The sequence below is a fragment of the Biomphalaria glabrata genome, chromosome 3, assembly GCF_947242115.1.
Source record: "Biomphalaria glabrata chromosome 3, xgBioGlab47.1, whole genome shotgun sequence".
Classification (NCBI taxonomy): Eukaryota; Metazoa; Mollusca; class Gastropoda; family Planorbidae; genus Biomphalaria; species Biomphalaria glabrata.
The window spans coordinates 3,578,790-3,595,839 of NC_074713.1; the positions used below are offsets into that span (position 1 = coordinate 3,578,790).

Sequence of the window (17,050 nt, forward strand, 5' to 3'; positions counted from 1 at the left end):
ACACACATAACCTAAAAAAAAGTCCTAATTTTTGTAGCTTTAAATGCAGCTCAAAATACTGGGAAATACACAGGCAAGGTAGAGGCACCAATCCGTATCAATGGGGCCTACTTGAACATTTTTCATCCTTCCATAGTCGGGCTGTGTTTGAGAACTTGAATTACATTGCCAGGGAAAATATTCAATAAAATTAGTGTTACATAGTAGAAATGTTAGAACCTATTGAGATGAAACCTGACAAAGTTTTCCAGATGACATACCTGTATAGGGTATATAGGGCCTATATATATATATATATATATATATATATATATATATATATATATATATATATATGTATATATGCAGTGCTTTTTTATGACGGTACGCACCGGTACGGCGTACCGGCACCTTTTCGTGTGTGTTTGGGCTAAGATGTTATTTGGTTTCCTATCTAATCTAGGTCTACAATCTGGTATCATATTCTAAATCCGCCCCTGCACAAGTGTCAAGAAAAATGTTGCTGTTAAGGCATTGACCTATATTAAACAGAGTGTCCGTCAAATATTCAAAGTAGCATCTGTAGATTAGATAGGAAACCAAATAACATCTTAGCCCAAACACACACACACACGCACACATAAGTACATCCAAATACATAAGTGTTTTATTAATGTGTATGTTTTCAGTATATGAGAAAAGAGTCCTTGTAAATACAACAAATTTTCATAAGGATCAATAAAGCAGTCTTAGTCTTGCTTAGTCTCTATAATGTGTCATGACCTATATAAATATTCCTTTGACTTACATCCAAATACGAAAGTGTCCATATAATGTGTCATGACCTATATAAATATTTCTTTGACTTGATCTCAGACCTGTACATTATAAGTTCCAACACTTTACCGTGGCATGTGTGTGAGCTTATTTGGTTAGTGTCTGAGAAACTCTACAAAGATGTTGGTTTTCATGACCTGATTCAAACAATCAATTCCATTTTCTAATGACACCTGAGAAGGCTCTGAGCTCTGATATGAATTTGTCCTAGCATATAGAATAGGAAATGTGTATAAAGAGAGGGATGATTTTGATCCTAATTAGTTTCTCTTTGAAATAGAGATTTAGCCAATGTTAAGAGTAAGTTTTATTTTTTCAACTTAAGCTTTTAAAAAGAAATTCAATCATATCATGAAAATAAAATTCAGCTTTATATCACAACAAAATATAAAATATACAACAAACGAAAAAATTCAACATCATATAATAAAACAAAAAATTCAGCTATATATCATAAAATTTCCTTCTGCATTTCACAAAATATAAATTTAAATCACACAAACAAAATTCAGCTTCAAACCATACATGAAATTCAGCATCATATCAAACAAACATATTAATCTATCGCACAAACTAAGTTTAGTCTTATATCATACAAAAATTTCGATAAATATTACACAAAAATTCAGCTTTATGTTGGTGAAACTATATGTAGCTTTATATCAGGCATTGTGTATACCAAAGTTATCTTTCATTCACATCTACTGAATGTCAGTAGGGCTTGAGGAATTGAAGACGAGGAGCTGCTGAATGTTGAGGGAAACACAAGGACTTGGGATCGTATTGTCAATACATTGTGTTCATTCGTGGGCCTCCTTCAGTCACAGAGCGACTCATTTCATAGAACGAGACAAAAACTTTGGCAATAGTAGTCAAGAGCAGTCAATAGTAGTCAATAGCAGCCAATAGCAGCCAATAGCAGGTCAATAGCAGTCAATAGTAGTCAATAGCAGTCAATAGCAGTCAATGGTAGTCAATAGCAGTCAATAGCAGTCAATGGTAGTCAATAGCAGTCAATAGCAGTCAATGGTAGTCAATAGCAGTAGTCTAGATGATATCATCCAGACATTAGTCCCGTCCAGCTCTACGCATTTATTGATACATGTTGGATACATGCTGAATTACTACACTAGGTTCAATAAGTGCACTTGCTTCAGGGACTGGACTAAATTCAATGACTGGGCTAAATTCAATGATTGGGCTAAATTCAATGACTGGGCTAAATTCAATGATTGGGCTAAATTCAATGACTGGGCTAAATTCAATGATTGGGCTAAATTCAATGACTGGGCTAAATTCAATGACTGGGCTAAATTCAATGACTGGGCTAAATTCAATGACTGGACTAAATTCAATGGTTTTGCTAAACTCTATGACATGACTAAGCTCAATGAAAGGGCTAAATTCTATGACATGACTAAACTCAATGAAAGGGCTAAATTCTATGACATGACTAAATTCAATGGTTGAGCTAAACTCTATGACATGACTAAACTCAATGAAAGACCAAAATTCTATGACATGATTAAATTCAATGGATGGGCTAAGTTTGTTACATTGAGAATTGATGATTGGACATCTACTAAACAACAAAACGCAAGAGAAGAAAGAGTTTAACATTTGAAGTTTAACTAAAACGTTGATTTTAGTTTCCCTTGTTTTTATAATTGAGTATTTTTTTCATCTTCATCATCATAGACTAAATTCTCAAAACCAAAATGTTTTTGATTGGGTGTTTTGTGGACTTCGTCATCAGAAATTGGGATCGCGTGAGATTCCTTCACTTTGTCTGTCAATTCTATGTGATCGTCTGCTGACTTGAAGTCGCTGACCTCCCTTGGGTCCCTCTCTGCTGAAATTGTCTTCTCTTGATCCTCCAAGTTGCTGTCTTTCATTGCTAGCCCTTTCGTCTCTTCTAGAAATGTTACCAATATCACAGACACTGCCATCAGTCCAGCCATTAAAGAGAAAGCAACAACTGGCCGATCTTCCTGGAGAAGTTTTTTATAACATTATAAAGTTCTTTAAATAATTAATAGAATTGAATCAAGTATGAATTTCCCAGCATATCTGATAGATTTATTTTTCTACTAATAGCTATGTTTGTAGCTGGATTTCATGATTTTGACAAAATGGTCTGAGTTGAATGTATCATTAATGTATTAAAATTTATCCAATATGATGAAATGTTAATTTTTGTATCTTAAATGTTGATGTATAAACGGTAAATACCAAATTTAGAGCGAAAGGGGCGACAATTCCTCCGATTCTTGCTGCGGTATTTAGTGCCCCACTTCCTAGACCTCTGGAGAAAAAAAAAAGTTTACATTACGAACTTCTTGCAGTCTTCACATTGGGTAACATTTTCTTTATGATAAAAATTAGGTCACGTGAGAAAAAAATGTTTAAACGATGACATTGGTACACAAGCTATGTAACCGCATCATGTGTCAATTTCAGTCTTGTCCCCTTTCAAATATAGATCTAAATGTAATCAAAGTTATTTGCTAGTAATAGAGTGTACCAAGTATCTGATACTCTTATTGTGCACGTGATTAAATTGTTCAAACTCAATATTTGTACAGCGCTTGCGTAAACATTTCAAATTTAAGTCTTTTAACCTGCACTTTTAAAAATGCAACAATAATGGCCGCTGGTAAGAACTGAAGGAACAGGAAGGTGCTATTCCTTTCAAACAAGATGGACATCTAGACGATAACTCTCATCCTTTTATGACCTATGAAGGTGATGCGATACCGACCTGTGACGTGGTAGTGCTAATTAATGAGCTGGTGTGTTGGTGCTAATTTATGAGCTGGTGTGTTGGTGCTAATTAATGAGCTGGTGTGTTGGTGCTAATGAATGAGCTGTTGTTTTGGTGTTAATTAATGAGCTGGTGTGTTGATGCTTTTTAATGAGCTGTTGTGTTGGTGCTAATTAATGAGCTGGTGTGCTGGTGCTTTTAATGATCTGTTGTGTTTGTGCTAATTAATGAGCTGGTGTGTTGGTACTAATTAATGAGCTGGTGTGTTGGTACTAATTAATGAGCTGGCGTGTTGGTACTAATTAATGAGCTGGCGTGTTGGTACAAATTAATGAGCTTGCGTGTTGGTGCTAATTAATGAGCTGGTGTGTTGGTACTAATTAATGAGCTGGCGTGTTGGTACTAATTAATGAGCTGGTGTGTTGGTACTAATTAATGAGCTGGTGTGTTGGTGATAATTATTAAGCTGTTGTGTTGGTGATAATTATTGAGCTATACTTACCTAATGACTGTGGGGTAAATCTCATTACTCAGTATACCGATAGCACTCCAGGAAGTCGTCTGCGCCCCTCGGAATATCATGCTAAGGATGTTGATAGTCAGGTCACGTGTGTACTTGTCTGAAACTGGAAATGACGTCACAAAATTTAAAAAATTACTATTTGATATTGACGTACTAGGCTGGTATAAAAACCAGGAGGAATGCTTCCGTCGCCTCAGCGTGGCCCTCCTGTGGAAACGTCCGCCAAGGGAAACGGATAGGCGAAGTACGGTAGCACACATAGCTCTCAGTGGGCTACCACACGTAGGATCGAGAGATTGTACACTGCACGTGGTAAGGATGTAACAAAGGCTCGCTAACCCGTCCAACCCCCCATCGATTCGTTCCCTAACGGGGGCCATACGCGCTGTGATGGACCCTCGCACGGGTTCGGTGGGACATTATAGGCATACGAAGGGCCCCCACGCAGCTCGGCCTCCGGCCTCGCGCGGGAGAGGGAACTCGTGCGGGGCTCAAGGGGGTCGTGACTAGCGACACACCGGTTGTGACTATATGATCAATTCGGATAAGGCGGGACTTCGGACAGAGGGATTGGTGAAGAGCCGATGCCCATCCTGGCCATGGATAAAAACCTTTCCTTGGTCAAGAGGTCCTATAATAGGTAACTGGACGTTCTCGGACCTTAAGGACATCTGAATCAGGAATAAAAACAGAGGGGAGCAGGGGGCAGCTTCCTGGCAACACAAATGTATATCGAACACTGTGAATAGGTTTAGATGCAAGAAATTTGTTTCGTTATTAAGCTTATTCATGGTTCGAATGTTACATATTTTAATAAACCATGTGATCAAAACAAAGAGGAGAACCTTCAAGACACTTCTGTGGTGTCTGAGGTATTTATACGTAGAACTTGCGGGCGGAACTGACTTCCTGAACTCGTGACAACTAAAGTGAAGCGCTTGCCAGATTACCAGCTAACACATGCACTTTAAACCTATTTTAATGATCTCTTAAATCTTTAAATCCTATACCAAGCAACTCTAAGAATAAACGGACGACGGACATTTTGACCTACATTTTTACAAGAATTCCAAAGTTGTTGTTTTTAGCAAGGGTGACCATGTAGTCCAAGCAAATGACAAAGGCCCCGCGTTCCCAAAGGTCTGATCTGACAGAATGAAAAATCTAGTAAGGAACACCTCCAAAATCCATATTATTGTTGAAGTGAAGGGCGATAGCTCTAGCTTTCAACCACGTACGAAACTGGGGCTTTTTTATTTTTTACATTCATTAAGACTAATTACTTCCCTTCTATCAACTTACTAACTAAATGAGCGATCAAGTTGCCTATGCCACATACGCTGGACACAATCAGAAATATCATTGTTGACTTTTTACGTCCAATACTGCAAAAAAAAAAAATAATAATTAAAAGAAAAAAAAATTATAATAATTAAAAGAAAAAAAAATTATAATAATTAAAAGAAAAAAAAATAATTAAAAGAAAAAAAAAATAATTAAAAGAAAAAAAAAATAATAAAAAGAAAAAAAAATAATTAAAAGAAAAAAAAATAATAATTAAAAGAAAAAAAAAATAATTAAAAGAAAAAAAATAATTAAAAGAAAAAAAAAATAATTAAAAGAAAAAAAAATAATTAAAAGAAAAAAAAATAATAATTTAAAAAAAAAAAAATTAAAAGAAAAAAAATAATTAAAAGAAAAAAAAAATAATTAAAAGAAAAAAAAATAATTAAAAGAAAAAAAAATAATAATTAAAAGAAAAAAAAAATAATTAAAAGAATTGCAGATGTTATGACTGGAGAATCAGTTTATCACGAGTATAATTAGTACGAGATAAATCAGGAGAGAAATAACTAGGTCTTTGTTGGTCATGTTGTTTCAGCTGTCGTTGTTGACATTTGAAGACAAAGAAATAAAGCGTGTTGAAAAACAAATATTGTATGTTAAATGAGTGAGAAGGTCAAAGGTTAAAGTTCCTTATAATGTTCATTACAAAGGTTATGTGGAGGCTAGAGAAAGAGAGAGGGTGCTTTCTCTCAAATCCTTAACTTCTGTGGCGAATAGAAAAAAAGCTGCAAAAATATATCAGTATCTTAAAACAAACACAACACCGGGAAGTTTACAAACGGTTTTAAATATTCTCTTTATACTTGATCACGGTAGGCAACAGAAACAAAAAGGAAGCACTTCTTTTTTTTTCTTTTTTGCTTCTTACGAATTCTGCCTAAGATTGGCCTAGTAAGGGTGACCTACTTTCTGGCTAAACATTGTAGCTTGAGGGTGACCTACTTTCTAGCTAAACTTTATTCTAAATGTGACCTATTTTCTGGCTAGCTTGCATAGCTTGCTTAAGGGTACCTACTTTCTGGCTAAACTGTATAGTTTAATGATGACCTACTAACTAACAGTTAACAACATAAGCTTGACCTACTTGTGCACTAAACCTACTTACTGCATAAACGTGACCTACTTGTTGACCAAACACGTCAAGGACAGGTTAAATGGGATTACGACCATATTCATAATGAAGATGTTTAGATACAGGTTGAATCCAAGCGAGGCTGCCGAGAACGACATCCCGTAACTTCCCATTGAGAGGACACACCTTGAAAATGAAATGGAATCTAAATTCAAGTCATTGTTGAAGCTCATCTAGTCAAGCAAATGGAGTTGATCGTGAGATACTGAACTAACGGAAAACAAAAATCAAAGTAATGGGCATTTTACGTCGAGAGCGATTATTTCCCTTTACAACTTCAGTGAGCTCTCTAAACTTAGGAGATCAATTTGCGAGAGCTGGGCTGAACAAACGTCAGCATGCTGACCGGATCTAAACAGACGGAACGCCATCGCATTAGAGAGTCATGTGGCTGCAGAGGTTTGCCAGAGACTCATTAAAACGGAATTTTCTGTTTGGGTTAGACTGAGACTTTTGTCATTGGTCGGTCGATGCATTGTAGAACTAAACAGCTAGTAGAACTAAACCGATGTTTGCGTAGTATATGTTTTAGCGTAAAAACCCCCTGAAATAAACAGACTTCTTTTAAGACAAACTTGAATTTAAGGTTTATTTATAATTAACTTCAGATGATCTAGTTGTAGTATTAATACAATGAAGGGATAATTAAACCAATTCGAACACGTCTTGTATTTCACGTCACTCCCTCCCAATCACCCACGTGACTTCTTAACCTACATTATGAAAGAGCAGCTCATGGTTTCATCATTTTACAATACCAAATACAAACGTGCCCTTTCCTCGTCGTTACCATAGAAACACAAACATACACTCCATAACACTTGGACAAAAAGCAATGGACCTCATTCACCAATCGTAAACGAACATTTAGCCACGTGATAATATTGATAAAACAACGAAAAAAAACGTCTCACGTGACAGCCTGTGTGTATTACGTAATTTGTATAGAAGAGATAGAGAATCACGTGGCTAAATGTTGTTTGTTTACGATTGGTGAATGAGGTACATTGGTCAATACGGCTATTAATCTATAGATAGGGCGCTAGAGTTTGATTTTGGGCGGCAGGGCGCGTCCGCATACCAACAGGCCAATTGTGGCCCCACATCTTGTGGGCCTTCCTTTTCTGAAACCCTTGCAGATTGGCCAGTACATAGCCTCTCCACAGCAATTCCAAACCAATATGAACAATGCAATATCAGTTTTATTTCATATTTCTAGCTAATAACATGGTAGAAAAAAAAAGATGGATTGGATTAAATTTGGAAAAGAAACTTTTCTCATTTCTAAAATAAAATAGGTTTTGATTATTTCTCTTAGACGTATACTTAATTATAATGTAGGGAATCTTAAATTATCTTTACCATAAAAACTGCAATATGACTGAAGTTTTCAAAAGATTCCAGTCCTTATAGAGATGAATATAAGTGTATCGCTTGGAAGCTGACTGGCTCTCACGATCAGCAATACCCTAGCAGACGATAAAAAAAAAAAAAACAACGTCTGCAATTCATGATGAAATTATCAAAATAGATCAGATTGGTAAGACAAGTAGGCCTACTTTAAAAATTGACTTTAAGGGAAGATCTTATCTTATATATTACAGACGTTACTTAAAAAAAGAAGATAATTACGTCCTACGTATTTGATGACCAAAATGTCTCACTTTTAATATGTCCACACAATCTTTAGGCACTGGTTTCTTATTCAGTCTAGCAATATGCTTGACCACGTCTTCTGCTTCCTCGATTCGTCCTTGTACTGTCAACCATCTTAAACTTTCAGGTACAAAACTAAAATTAGAAAAGATAGAAGCACTTTAACATCGCCATCTTTTGTTTAAAAATAGATATCAGTGCTTCTGATATTCAACAGTCGCATACTTACAAGTACCCAATGGCTGTTGGGATAGCTATGGCCCCGCCTATCCAGTGCAACCATCTCCAATCTGGTATCTTCCAGGCGGTCAGTGCCATTAGTGCTGCTCCGAACTGAGACGCTGGTATGAGGGTAGGGAACGCCCTGATAGAAGGCGAAAGAAACTCCATCATGTAGGGCATGGGGACCACCAGGAATCCCCCAATGGCAACACCTATGAAAAACCTGAGTGAAAAGAAATGAACAATTTTTTACCCATTTAAGTAGGATTTACTCAGGGGCTCCAAAACTGTAGGTTCAGAAGCCGAGTGTTTAACCACCCAGCCACGGCACCTCCTGTTAGAAAAACGGTGATTTAAAAAAAAAATGGGTAAAACTTCGCGTTCTGGGTTCGAATCTCGGTGAAGTCTGGGAATTTGAATTTCGGTATTTTTAGGGGAGCCCCTGAGTAAATCCTACTTAAATGGGTACCTTACTTTAATTATGGAAAGTATAGGCCTTTGGTCTTTTTGCTGACCACATGACTCCCTGCTCGCTAACCGTTGGCCACAGAACACCCTGTTTGTTAAACATTGGCCACAGAAATATGACCTTAGCATCATCTGCTCTGTAGATCACAACGTCTGATAGGAGAACTTTTTATTTTAATTTGTTTTTTTTTAAGAAATGGCAAGGTGGCAGTATTAGATTTGTGTATTTCTTATAGACTGTAGTCTCATTTCTCTTTGTTGATATGACAAAACGAGAGAGTTAGTCGTTTATTTATAAATTAAGATAAAAATTATCAACAAGAATTAATATTAACATATTAATATATAGGTGTATGAAATAGTTACTGGACTTAAAAAAAGTATTTTATAAAATAAAATTCAAAACACCATTGCCAAGTAAACAAAAGAGCTGCGATAAAGACAAGGCCGAGTTTTATTAATGAAATGTGATACTATCTCCAAGGACCTAGCACATACATTGGGCCCCCGTATTTCAAAATATATTTGTTTCTATAAAATCTAGTGTCCTTGTTTGCTTATCACAAATATGACCTTTTGTTGTATCTATTAATATTATGAAGTCATTTATGTCGGTGAAGAGGGAAAAAGTTCCCACAAAATTCTTGCCAGGGCCCTTACTTACTAAACTCCGGCACTGAAGGAAGGCTACCTGCCGCGCCTGCCTGCATTAGAGATTGTAAAAACGGTGAAAATTTTTTCAGATTTATCTGATGATAAGAAAGCCAATTATTTCTGAGTCCAAAAGTTATCGAAACACCGCCCGAACAGATTAAAAATTGGATCTTTTAAAAAAAAATATCATACCCTCAGTTTATGTTATTACATCATTCCATCTTTTATACACACATAACAGTGTATACATTTCTCCTATATAGGCTTATAAATTGTAATTGTAAAATAATGTATTAAGATGCTTTTACGTAAATGAACTTCTAAAAGTTGACGGGCACTTGTTGACACAGCTAGTACGTCGCCAATACAAACCTCATAGACAGAAACATCTCCCAGGAAACGGAAAATCCACCAACGATATTAAAAACCCCGCACACGAAGATGCTGACAAATAATGTTTTCTTTCTTCCGATCCAGTCCGCCAACTGTCCGCCGAGAAAGGCGCCAACCAGAACTCCCGCCATCTGAATAGATGTTGCCATGGGAACTATCCATTTTTTGTCACACACCAAATCCCACTATAAAAAAACAACAACACAAAAACAATTCAAAGTAATACATGTATTTCGTAGAAAATAATTGTTCAGGGGAGGTAAAGCAAGAGTAAGATGTTATAGTACTGAAATATTGAATTCGATAATGAATAGATGTATTAATCAATTAAGAGGTTACCTAAAAGTATTGACCAATGACCAGAGGGATAGAAAAATTTCCGACACAAGTGTCACTGGACGCATCGCCCCAAAAGTCGTTGTGTCAAAGTAGTTGTGTCAAAGTCACTGCGTCAAAGTTGTTGTGTCAAAGTCGCTGCGTCAAAGTCATTGTGTCCAATGTCACCGCGCTATGATGGCTCATTAAGCGCCGTGCGCGGAAATCTCGAGAGGGGCGGCTAGCCTGCTGGACCTATTTTGGGCATCCTGACCTAGACCTAGGAAAATGTTTAGCTTGATTCTAGATTTAGACTTCTAGATGATTGAAAGAGTTGGCTACTAAATTCTCATATTTTAACAAAAGCTGCAAATATTTTGTACGCGAAAATGTGTGTGTGTGTGTGTGTGTGTGTTAAAGAGTGAGGGAAGGGGCACTGGATACACAAAATATAAGTTCCGCCATTATTGCTTGGACAGTGATACCTCGCCATTTATTACCGGCGTCAATTTTAACATGAGACGCTACGCGCCTACTCACAATTGTAAACAACCGACGATTGGTTGCTTGCGTTGTATCGTAGCGCCTGGTTGTTTGAGTACATTGTCGAGAGAGAGAGAGAGAGAGAGAGAGAGAGAGAGAGATTTTGTACTCTATTGTTCTTTTCTTGCTGTATTTTGTCTACGGTTTGACAGGGGATTATACAGTCTTCATGTAGATCTAGTAAATAAAACTTAAAACAAATATACCGCTTCTGCTTCGCGGATTGCGAATGGCCTGAAGTAGGCTACATATCTTATCTTATCTTATATAATAGAGACGAGGGATCACTGTACTTGTATATAAAAAAAAAAAAAAAGAAATGAAACAATAAAGAGGTGATCCTGTAACTTCCGGTAGCGTCGACGTTACTAATTTTAAACTTGAATTTGTCCAACAATGACGTCATTGACCCACCTCGTTTACGATTGTGTCAGTTCCTGTAGTAAAGAATTTCTGGTCACACGTGGAATTGTTTCTGGTACAAGATTTGGAAAACATGGATATGTTGGTGTTCTGGTGATAGCAGTAACTCTGAGCTAAGCTTTCTTCTGATTGGCTGGTTTGATTGTCAGGGAGACAGCACCATTCTGGCACATAGTTGGCATACGACATCTGACGTTTGAAAAGTGAATATTAAATCATTGCGCTATTAATTATTGGAGCAAATACGTTTGAAACAATATATATTGACAAACATATGGCAAAGTGTATGTTCCGAGGGATTTGCGTGGTCCTACCGGGATGTTTAAGTATTTTTTTTTAGTTCCAATAAAGCTTTTACAAAAAGCAATAAAAATCTTCCACTGAACCTTATACCATCGGTAAAATGACTTCTAAATTTAAAAAAAAAAACGCTATCTCTAGTTCTTTTTTTTTTTTTTACAAAGCTTATTTCAACTCACTCTGTTTGTCTGTCTGCTTGTCTGTCTGTATGGTAAAAAGTTTGTACACGTTATTTCTCCCACACCCATTCTCGGATTAAGCTGAAATTTGGCACAAGTATTTCTTTAACCTGACAACACAAGAATCAATTTTAAAAAAATCAATTAGTTCATTTCATTAACTAATGGTAATTAATTATTTTGTTTGGTTGGTATCTTGAACATGGGAAAGAAATCGTACTCGACAGATGTGGTGGCATAAATTGAGAACTCTTGAGCCCTGCGTGAACTTTTTTTTATGCATTTAAAAAAGCGATCATGTAAACACTCACCAAGATACCCCTTTCTTCCCTCCTCCTTTCACAACTGGTCCAGACAAGTGCATTAAGAAAGCTAAAAGCTGAACAAAATCAGTTGATAAAAGTATTTCTAATTGCACAGTCAACTATACACATAAGACTGATCCAAACTAATTGATAAAATTACACTTAATATAAGCTTTGTTTACTTATATAGTATTCCATATGCTTTTCTTGTTTGCCTTTGATTCTCTCCACTAGAGAGGGCTAGACTTTTTTTTTTTAGGAAACTTTTGTTTTCTTCATTTAGTAGGCAAAAATAAAGGCAATACTAATACGCTACTTAGGTATTACAATAGAAGTGAATCTAGAGTGAGCTTTGGTGAAGGAAAGAAAAAGTTATTTCTACCTCCAACATAATCCACATCATCGGGAGCCTGGGTAGTGTAACGAAAGTGATAAAAATGAGCTGAAATCTGCCATCCCCTCCAGTTTCTTTTAAGATGTCTTCGATATTCTTCATCTCTGTATTCAGACAGTAGTCGACCAAACTGGCAACGTATATCAATCAATATTAATTTTGTTCTATGAAAATGTAAAAAAACGTGCGATATTTACTGCAAAATCTATTACTGTCAGAGTAGGCCTACTGTTAATCTATATATTTTACTGTTAATGTATAATTCTGTTGATATATCTAGATCTATCTAAATCTAAACAGGGCCGGCCTTGGATAATTAGAGACCCTAGGCAAGGTGAACTTGAAGAGGATTATGACGATGAAATCAAATAGAAAATTTATGAACAAAAAAAAAAACAACTATAACATACATTTCACTATTTCTTCTTTTAAAAAAATGTTTTGAGACCTATGCGAGGCCCCCGCCAATAGGATGGCGGCTGCATAGTTAGTCTATGCCTAAGTCTTGCCCTGATCTATCTAAGGTAATGTTGATCTCCTCTATTGAACTTTAAAGCCATCTGATAATTTTTCTTCCTGGTCTATTCTAATATTTTACTGTTAACTAGCCTTATGCTGCTCTACATCTATTGATCTGTCTTCTACTGTTCTAATGTGCCGTCTAATTCTTTAATGCTAGTTTTTCTATCTACCCCTAACTTAAACGGAGAAAAAAAAAGCTAATTGTTTAATAAGATTATTAAATAATCCGTTCACTACCGACTTGACGTACTCCTTTTCTGTTTGTGTCGGTGATAGGTGAATGTATCCTGAGTTTCACATGAAATTATAAAGTTAGCACATTTTTAAATACAATAATCTCAAACATTTTCCTCTTTATATACTTTGATATTTATCTGCGTGTTTTTTATTTATTTTTTGATATTTCAAAGTTGGAGTGTATAAAAGGAATGTATGCTCTAGTGGCATTTAAATATGTTAAACAAATAAGTCTAGTTTTTGACAACTGTGTGTTTCTAGAAGAAGTCGTGATGCCTTCTCCCACTTGAGGGAATCTAGGACTACGGTCAGGATTTGTCAAGGACATGATGTGTATTGCAATGAATACAATCACGTATGTAGGCCTATCTTTGTAGCGTCATTAATGTTGATAATGCGAAATCTAGGGTCATGACCTATTTAGTCTTTGGATATGGCCTTTTGTCAAATTAGACTAATTGTGTACACTAAATTTTAACAATAAAACATCAGTTATGAATGGCGTAAGACTTTTACAATACCGGTTATTATGAGAACCTTTGTTCATGTTTGACTGCGTGTTCACATATCTGACTGCATGTTCATATGTTTGACTGCATGTGCATATATCTCTGACTGCATGTGCATATATTCGTCTGAATGTCGTATATTTGACTGCATGTGCATATATTTGGCTGTATGTGCATATGTTTGGCTGCATGTCCTTATGTTTGACTGCATGTGAATATGTTTGACTGCATGTGCGTATATTCGACTGCATGTCCGTATATTTGACTGAATGTGCATATAGTTGACTGCATGTCCAGATGTTTGACTGCATATGCATATATTTGACTGCATATGCTTATGTTTGACTGCATGTGAATATGTTTGACTGCATGTGCATATATTCGTATGAATGTCGTATATTTGACTGCATGTGCATATATTTGACTGCATGTGCATATATTTGACTGTATGTGCATATGTTTGGCTGCATGTCCTTATGTTTGACTGCATGTGAATATGTTTGACTGCATGTGCGTATATTCGACTGCATGTCCGTATATTTGACTGAATGTGCATATAGTTGACTGCATGTCCAGATGTTTGACTGCATATGCATATATTTGACTGCATATGCTTATGTTTGACTGCATGTGAATATGTTTGACTGCATGTGCATATATTCGTATGAATGTCGTATATTTGACTGCATGTGCATATATTTGACTGCATGTGCATATATTTGACTGTATGTGCATATGTTTGGCTGCATGTCCTTATGTTTGACTGCATGTGAATATGTTTGACTGCATGTGCGTATATTCGACTGCATGTCCGTATATTTGACTGAATGTGCATATAGTTGACTGCATGTCCAGATGTTTGACTGCATATGCATATATTTGACTACATATGCTTATGTTTGACTGCATGTTCATATGTTTGACTGCATGTGCATATATTCGTATGAATGTCGTATATTTGACTGCATGTGCATATATTTGACTGCATGTGCATATATTTGACTGTATGTGCATATGTTTGACTGCATGTCCTTATGTTTGACTGCATGTGAATATGTTTGACTGCATGTGCGTATATTCGACTGCATGTCCGTATATTTGACTGAATGTGCATATAGTTGACTGCATGTCCAGATGTTTGACTGCATATGCATATATTTGACTGCATATGCTTATGTTTGACTGCATGTGAATATGTTTGACTGCATGTGAATATGTTTGACTGCATGTGAATATGTTTGACTGCATGTGAATATGTTTGACTGCATGTGAATATGTTTGACTGCATGCTAGATGCTTAAGATTTTGACATCAGAAACAATACGACACATTCGGCACATCATAAACTGTTATTCTAACTCTACCTCACTCCTCTCTTCATCTCTCTAACCCCCCTCTCCCCCCCTCCCTCCCCCCCCTCTCTCTCTCTCCTTACCTGTACTTTTCTTGCATCATTCACAACCAATCGCTAACATCTTCCCACTGTCACCATAGAAACACACACACTCCATCACAAAGGGACGTGGATATTTTCATTCAATGATTACATTAATCATGATTAAGAAACAGGGATAGCCTCCCAAGATGCCGAGATTAATGAAATCATGATTATTGAAAAACTTTTTTGGCGTGTGAAAGGAAGGGGTAGGGGCCAAAACGTACCCAGTTTGTCTGGGGCCCAAATATTTCTGGCGGCGGGCCTGTCCTGCAAGAATAGTCTAAAAGTTGTCATGCTTTAGTTAAACAAAACCAAATAATGATAAACTTCATACATTGCACTTGGCTATTTTTCCCCCATCCTCTGCTGGTCACATGATCTTGTTGAGCTGATCTCATTGGTACATCTTCTCAATTTTTGTATGCAATCTAACCAGTTATGCTTGGACTTCAGAGCTATTCCTGTAATGTAAACACTCTTATATTGAATTTATCAATTAAATGCCCAATGTCAATAAACTGTATTTTTTAAATACTGTGCACTTCAGGGGAAAAAAGTTTAGACAAGAATTAATCAAGTTAATTTAGGCACACATTTTTAAATGAGCTTAATTTCCACGGCAGCACACAAAAAAAAAAAAAAACTTATTTAAAAAAATGTATTTGTGTGGTGTATGATTTTGAAATGTTTACTGTACAGATGTTAAATATTTTACAAATTATTCCTCAATATTTTATTGAAAGTTGTATGACTTGTTTGTTTGATTGACTAAGAAAACTTTTATTTTCAAACTGGTTACATTGGTACTGGTAACTTTGTGATTACTATATTGGTACTGGTACTGGTAACTATGTAGTCACTAATTTGCTGGGTAGAACTTAACTTTGATGTCAGGTTCCATGTGTAATTGTCTCATTATTTTCTGTGCTGCGTCACTTTTTCTGCATATGTCAGTGATGTAGTGGTCTTTCAACACACTCTGACAACTAAACTGAATTTGTCTGGATGCATGGATGTCCACAGGAGTTGAAAAGACTGTAGCAAGCGTGTTGGACTGCTATTCCAGTAGCAAGTAGCAAGTAGCAGTAGCAAGTAGCAGTAGCAAGTAGCAGTAGCAAGTAGCAGTAGCAAGTAGCAGTAGCAATTATACATAAAACACTGAACCATAGTCTTCAAATACAAAACAAAATTTAATAAAATACTCAGAAAGACGCAAAGATAAAGGCACATTCCCCTTTATATATGCTAGGACACATTTGTACAAATGCTCCTTCTTCCCTAGTGCTATTAAGAGCATGGAATGGGTTGCCTGAGTCAGCCAGGAAAACCAGTGCCTTGGCAGAATTGAAGTAATTGGTTAATATGTTTGACTAAATGCATGACGGGTAGGACGTAATCATCTTCTTTTTTTAAGTAACGTCTGTATTTTATAAGACAAGATATTCAGTAGTCTCTAGGGTCCTGGGTCATCCTCCAATGTTCTGACGGAGGTCTGGGCTATGATGTAGAATGTCTTCAACTCTAAAGGAACATCTGACTTATGTAAAACAGTTCAACAAAAGATCTTAGCAAATAAAAAAACTTTCTTTTCTTTTTTTTTGTTATTTGATATATTGTATGTGCTACATAAATTCATTAATAATTATATAGATCTATTACTTGGAAATCAGTAAAAATTCAAATATGAAGTTGATAGATTTTCAAAAATTCATAGTTCGTGATTTTACACTCGCTAAGTTGGTAATGCCATCATGAAAGTTTATCGTCTAAACCAGTTCCTTCTCTGTGCTTAGCAATGCCAAGTCAGACAAACTCTCCGGTTACCCACTGAAGCTCTTTAATCGGTTCAAAAGAATTTTAGTTGATATTTTATGTAGTGTTTTGATACCCATTTTGGATTTTTGCGCCCC

General features: G+C 36.1%; 1 protein-coding gene across 1 annotated transcript; it reads right to left on the reverse strand.

Moving 5' to 3' along the window:
* Positions 1-1,744: 1,744 nt before the first annotated feature.
* Positions 1,745-13,282, reverse strand: LOC106069943 (solute carrier family 22 member 7-like). Its single transcript, XM_056022793.1, has 12 exons — positions 13,207-13,282; positions 12,423-12,564; positions 11,248-11,445; positions 9,955-10,160; positions 8,468-8,683; positions 8,247-8,373; positions 7,945-8,051; positions 6,574-6,708; positions 5,406-5,488; positions 4,083-4,206; positions 3,049-3,121; positions 1,745-2,807 (listed from the first exon to the last, which is right to left on the reverse strand). The coding sequence occupies exons 2-12, from the start codon at positions 12,534-12,536 to the stop codon at positions 2,478-2,480; spliced, it is 1,713 nt and encodes a 570-aa protein (XP_055878768.1). The 5' UTR covers positions 12,537-12,564; positions 13,207-13,282; the 3' UTR covers positions 1,745-2,477.
* Between the last annotated feature and the right edge of the window lie 3,768 nt (positions 13,283-17,050).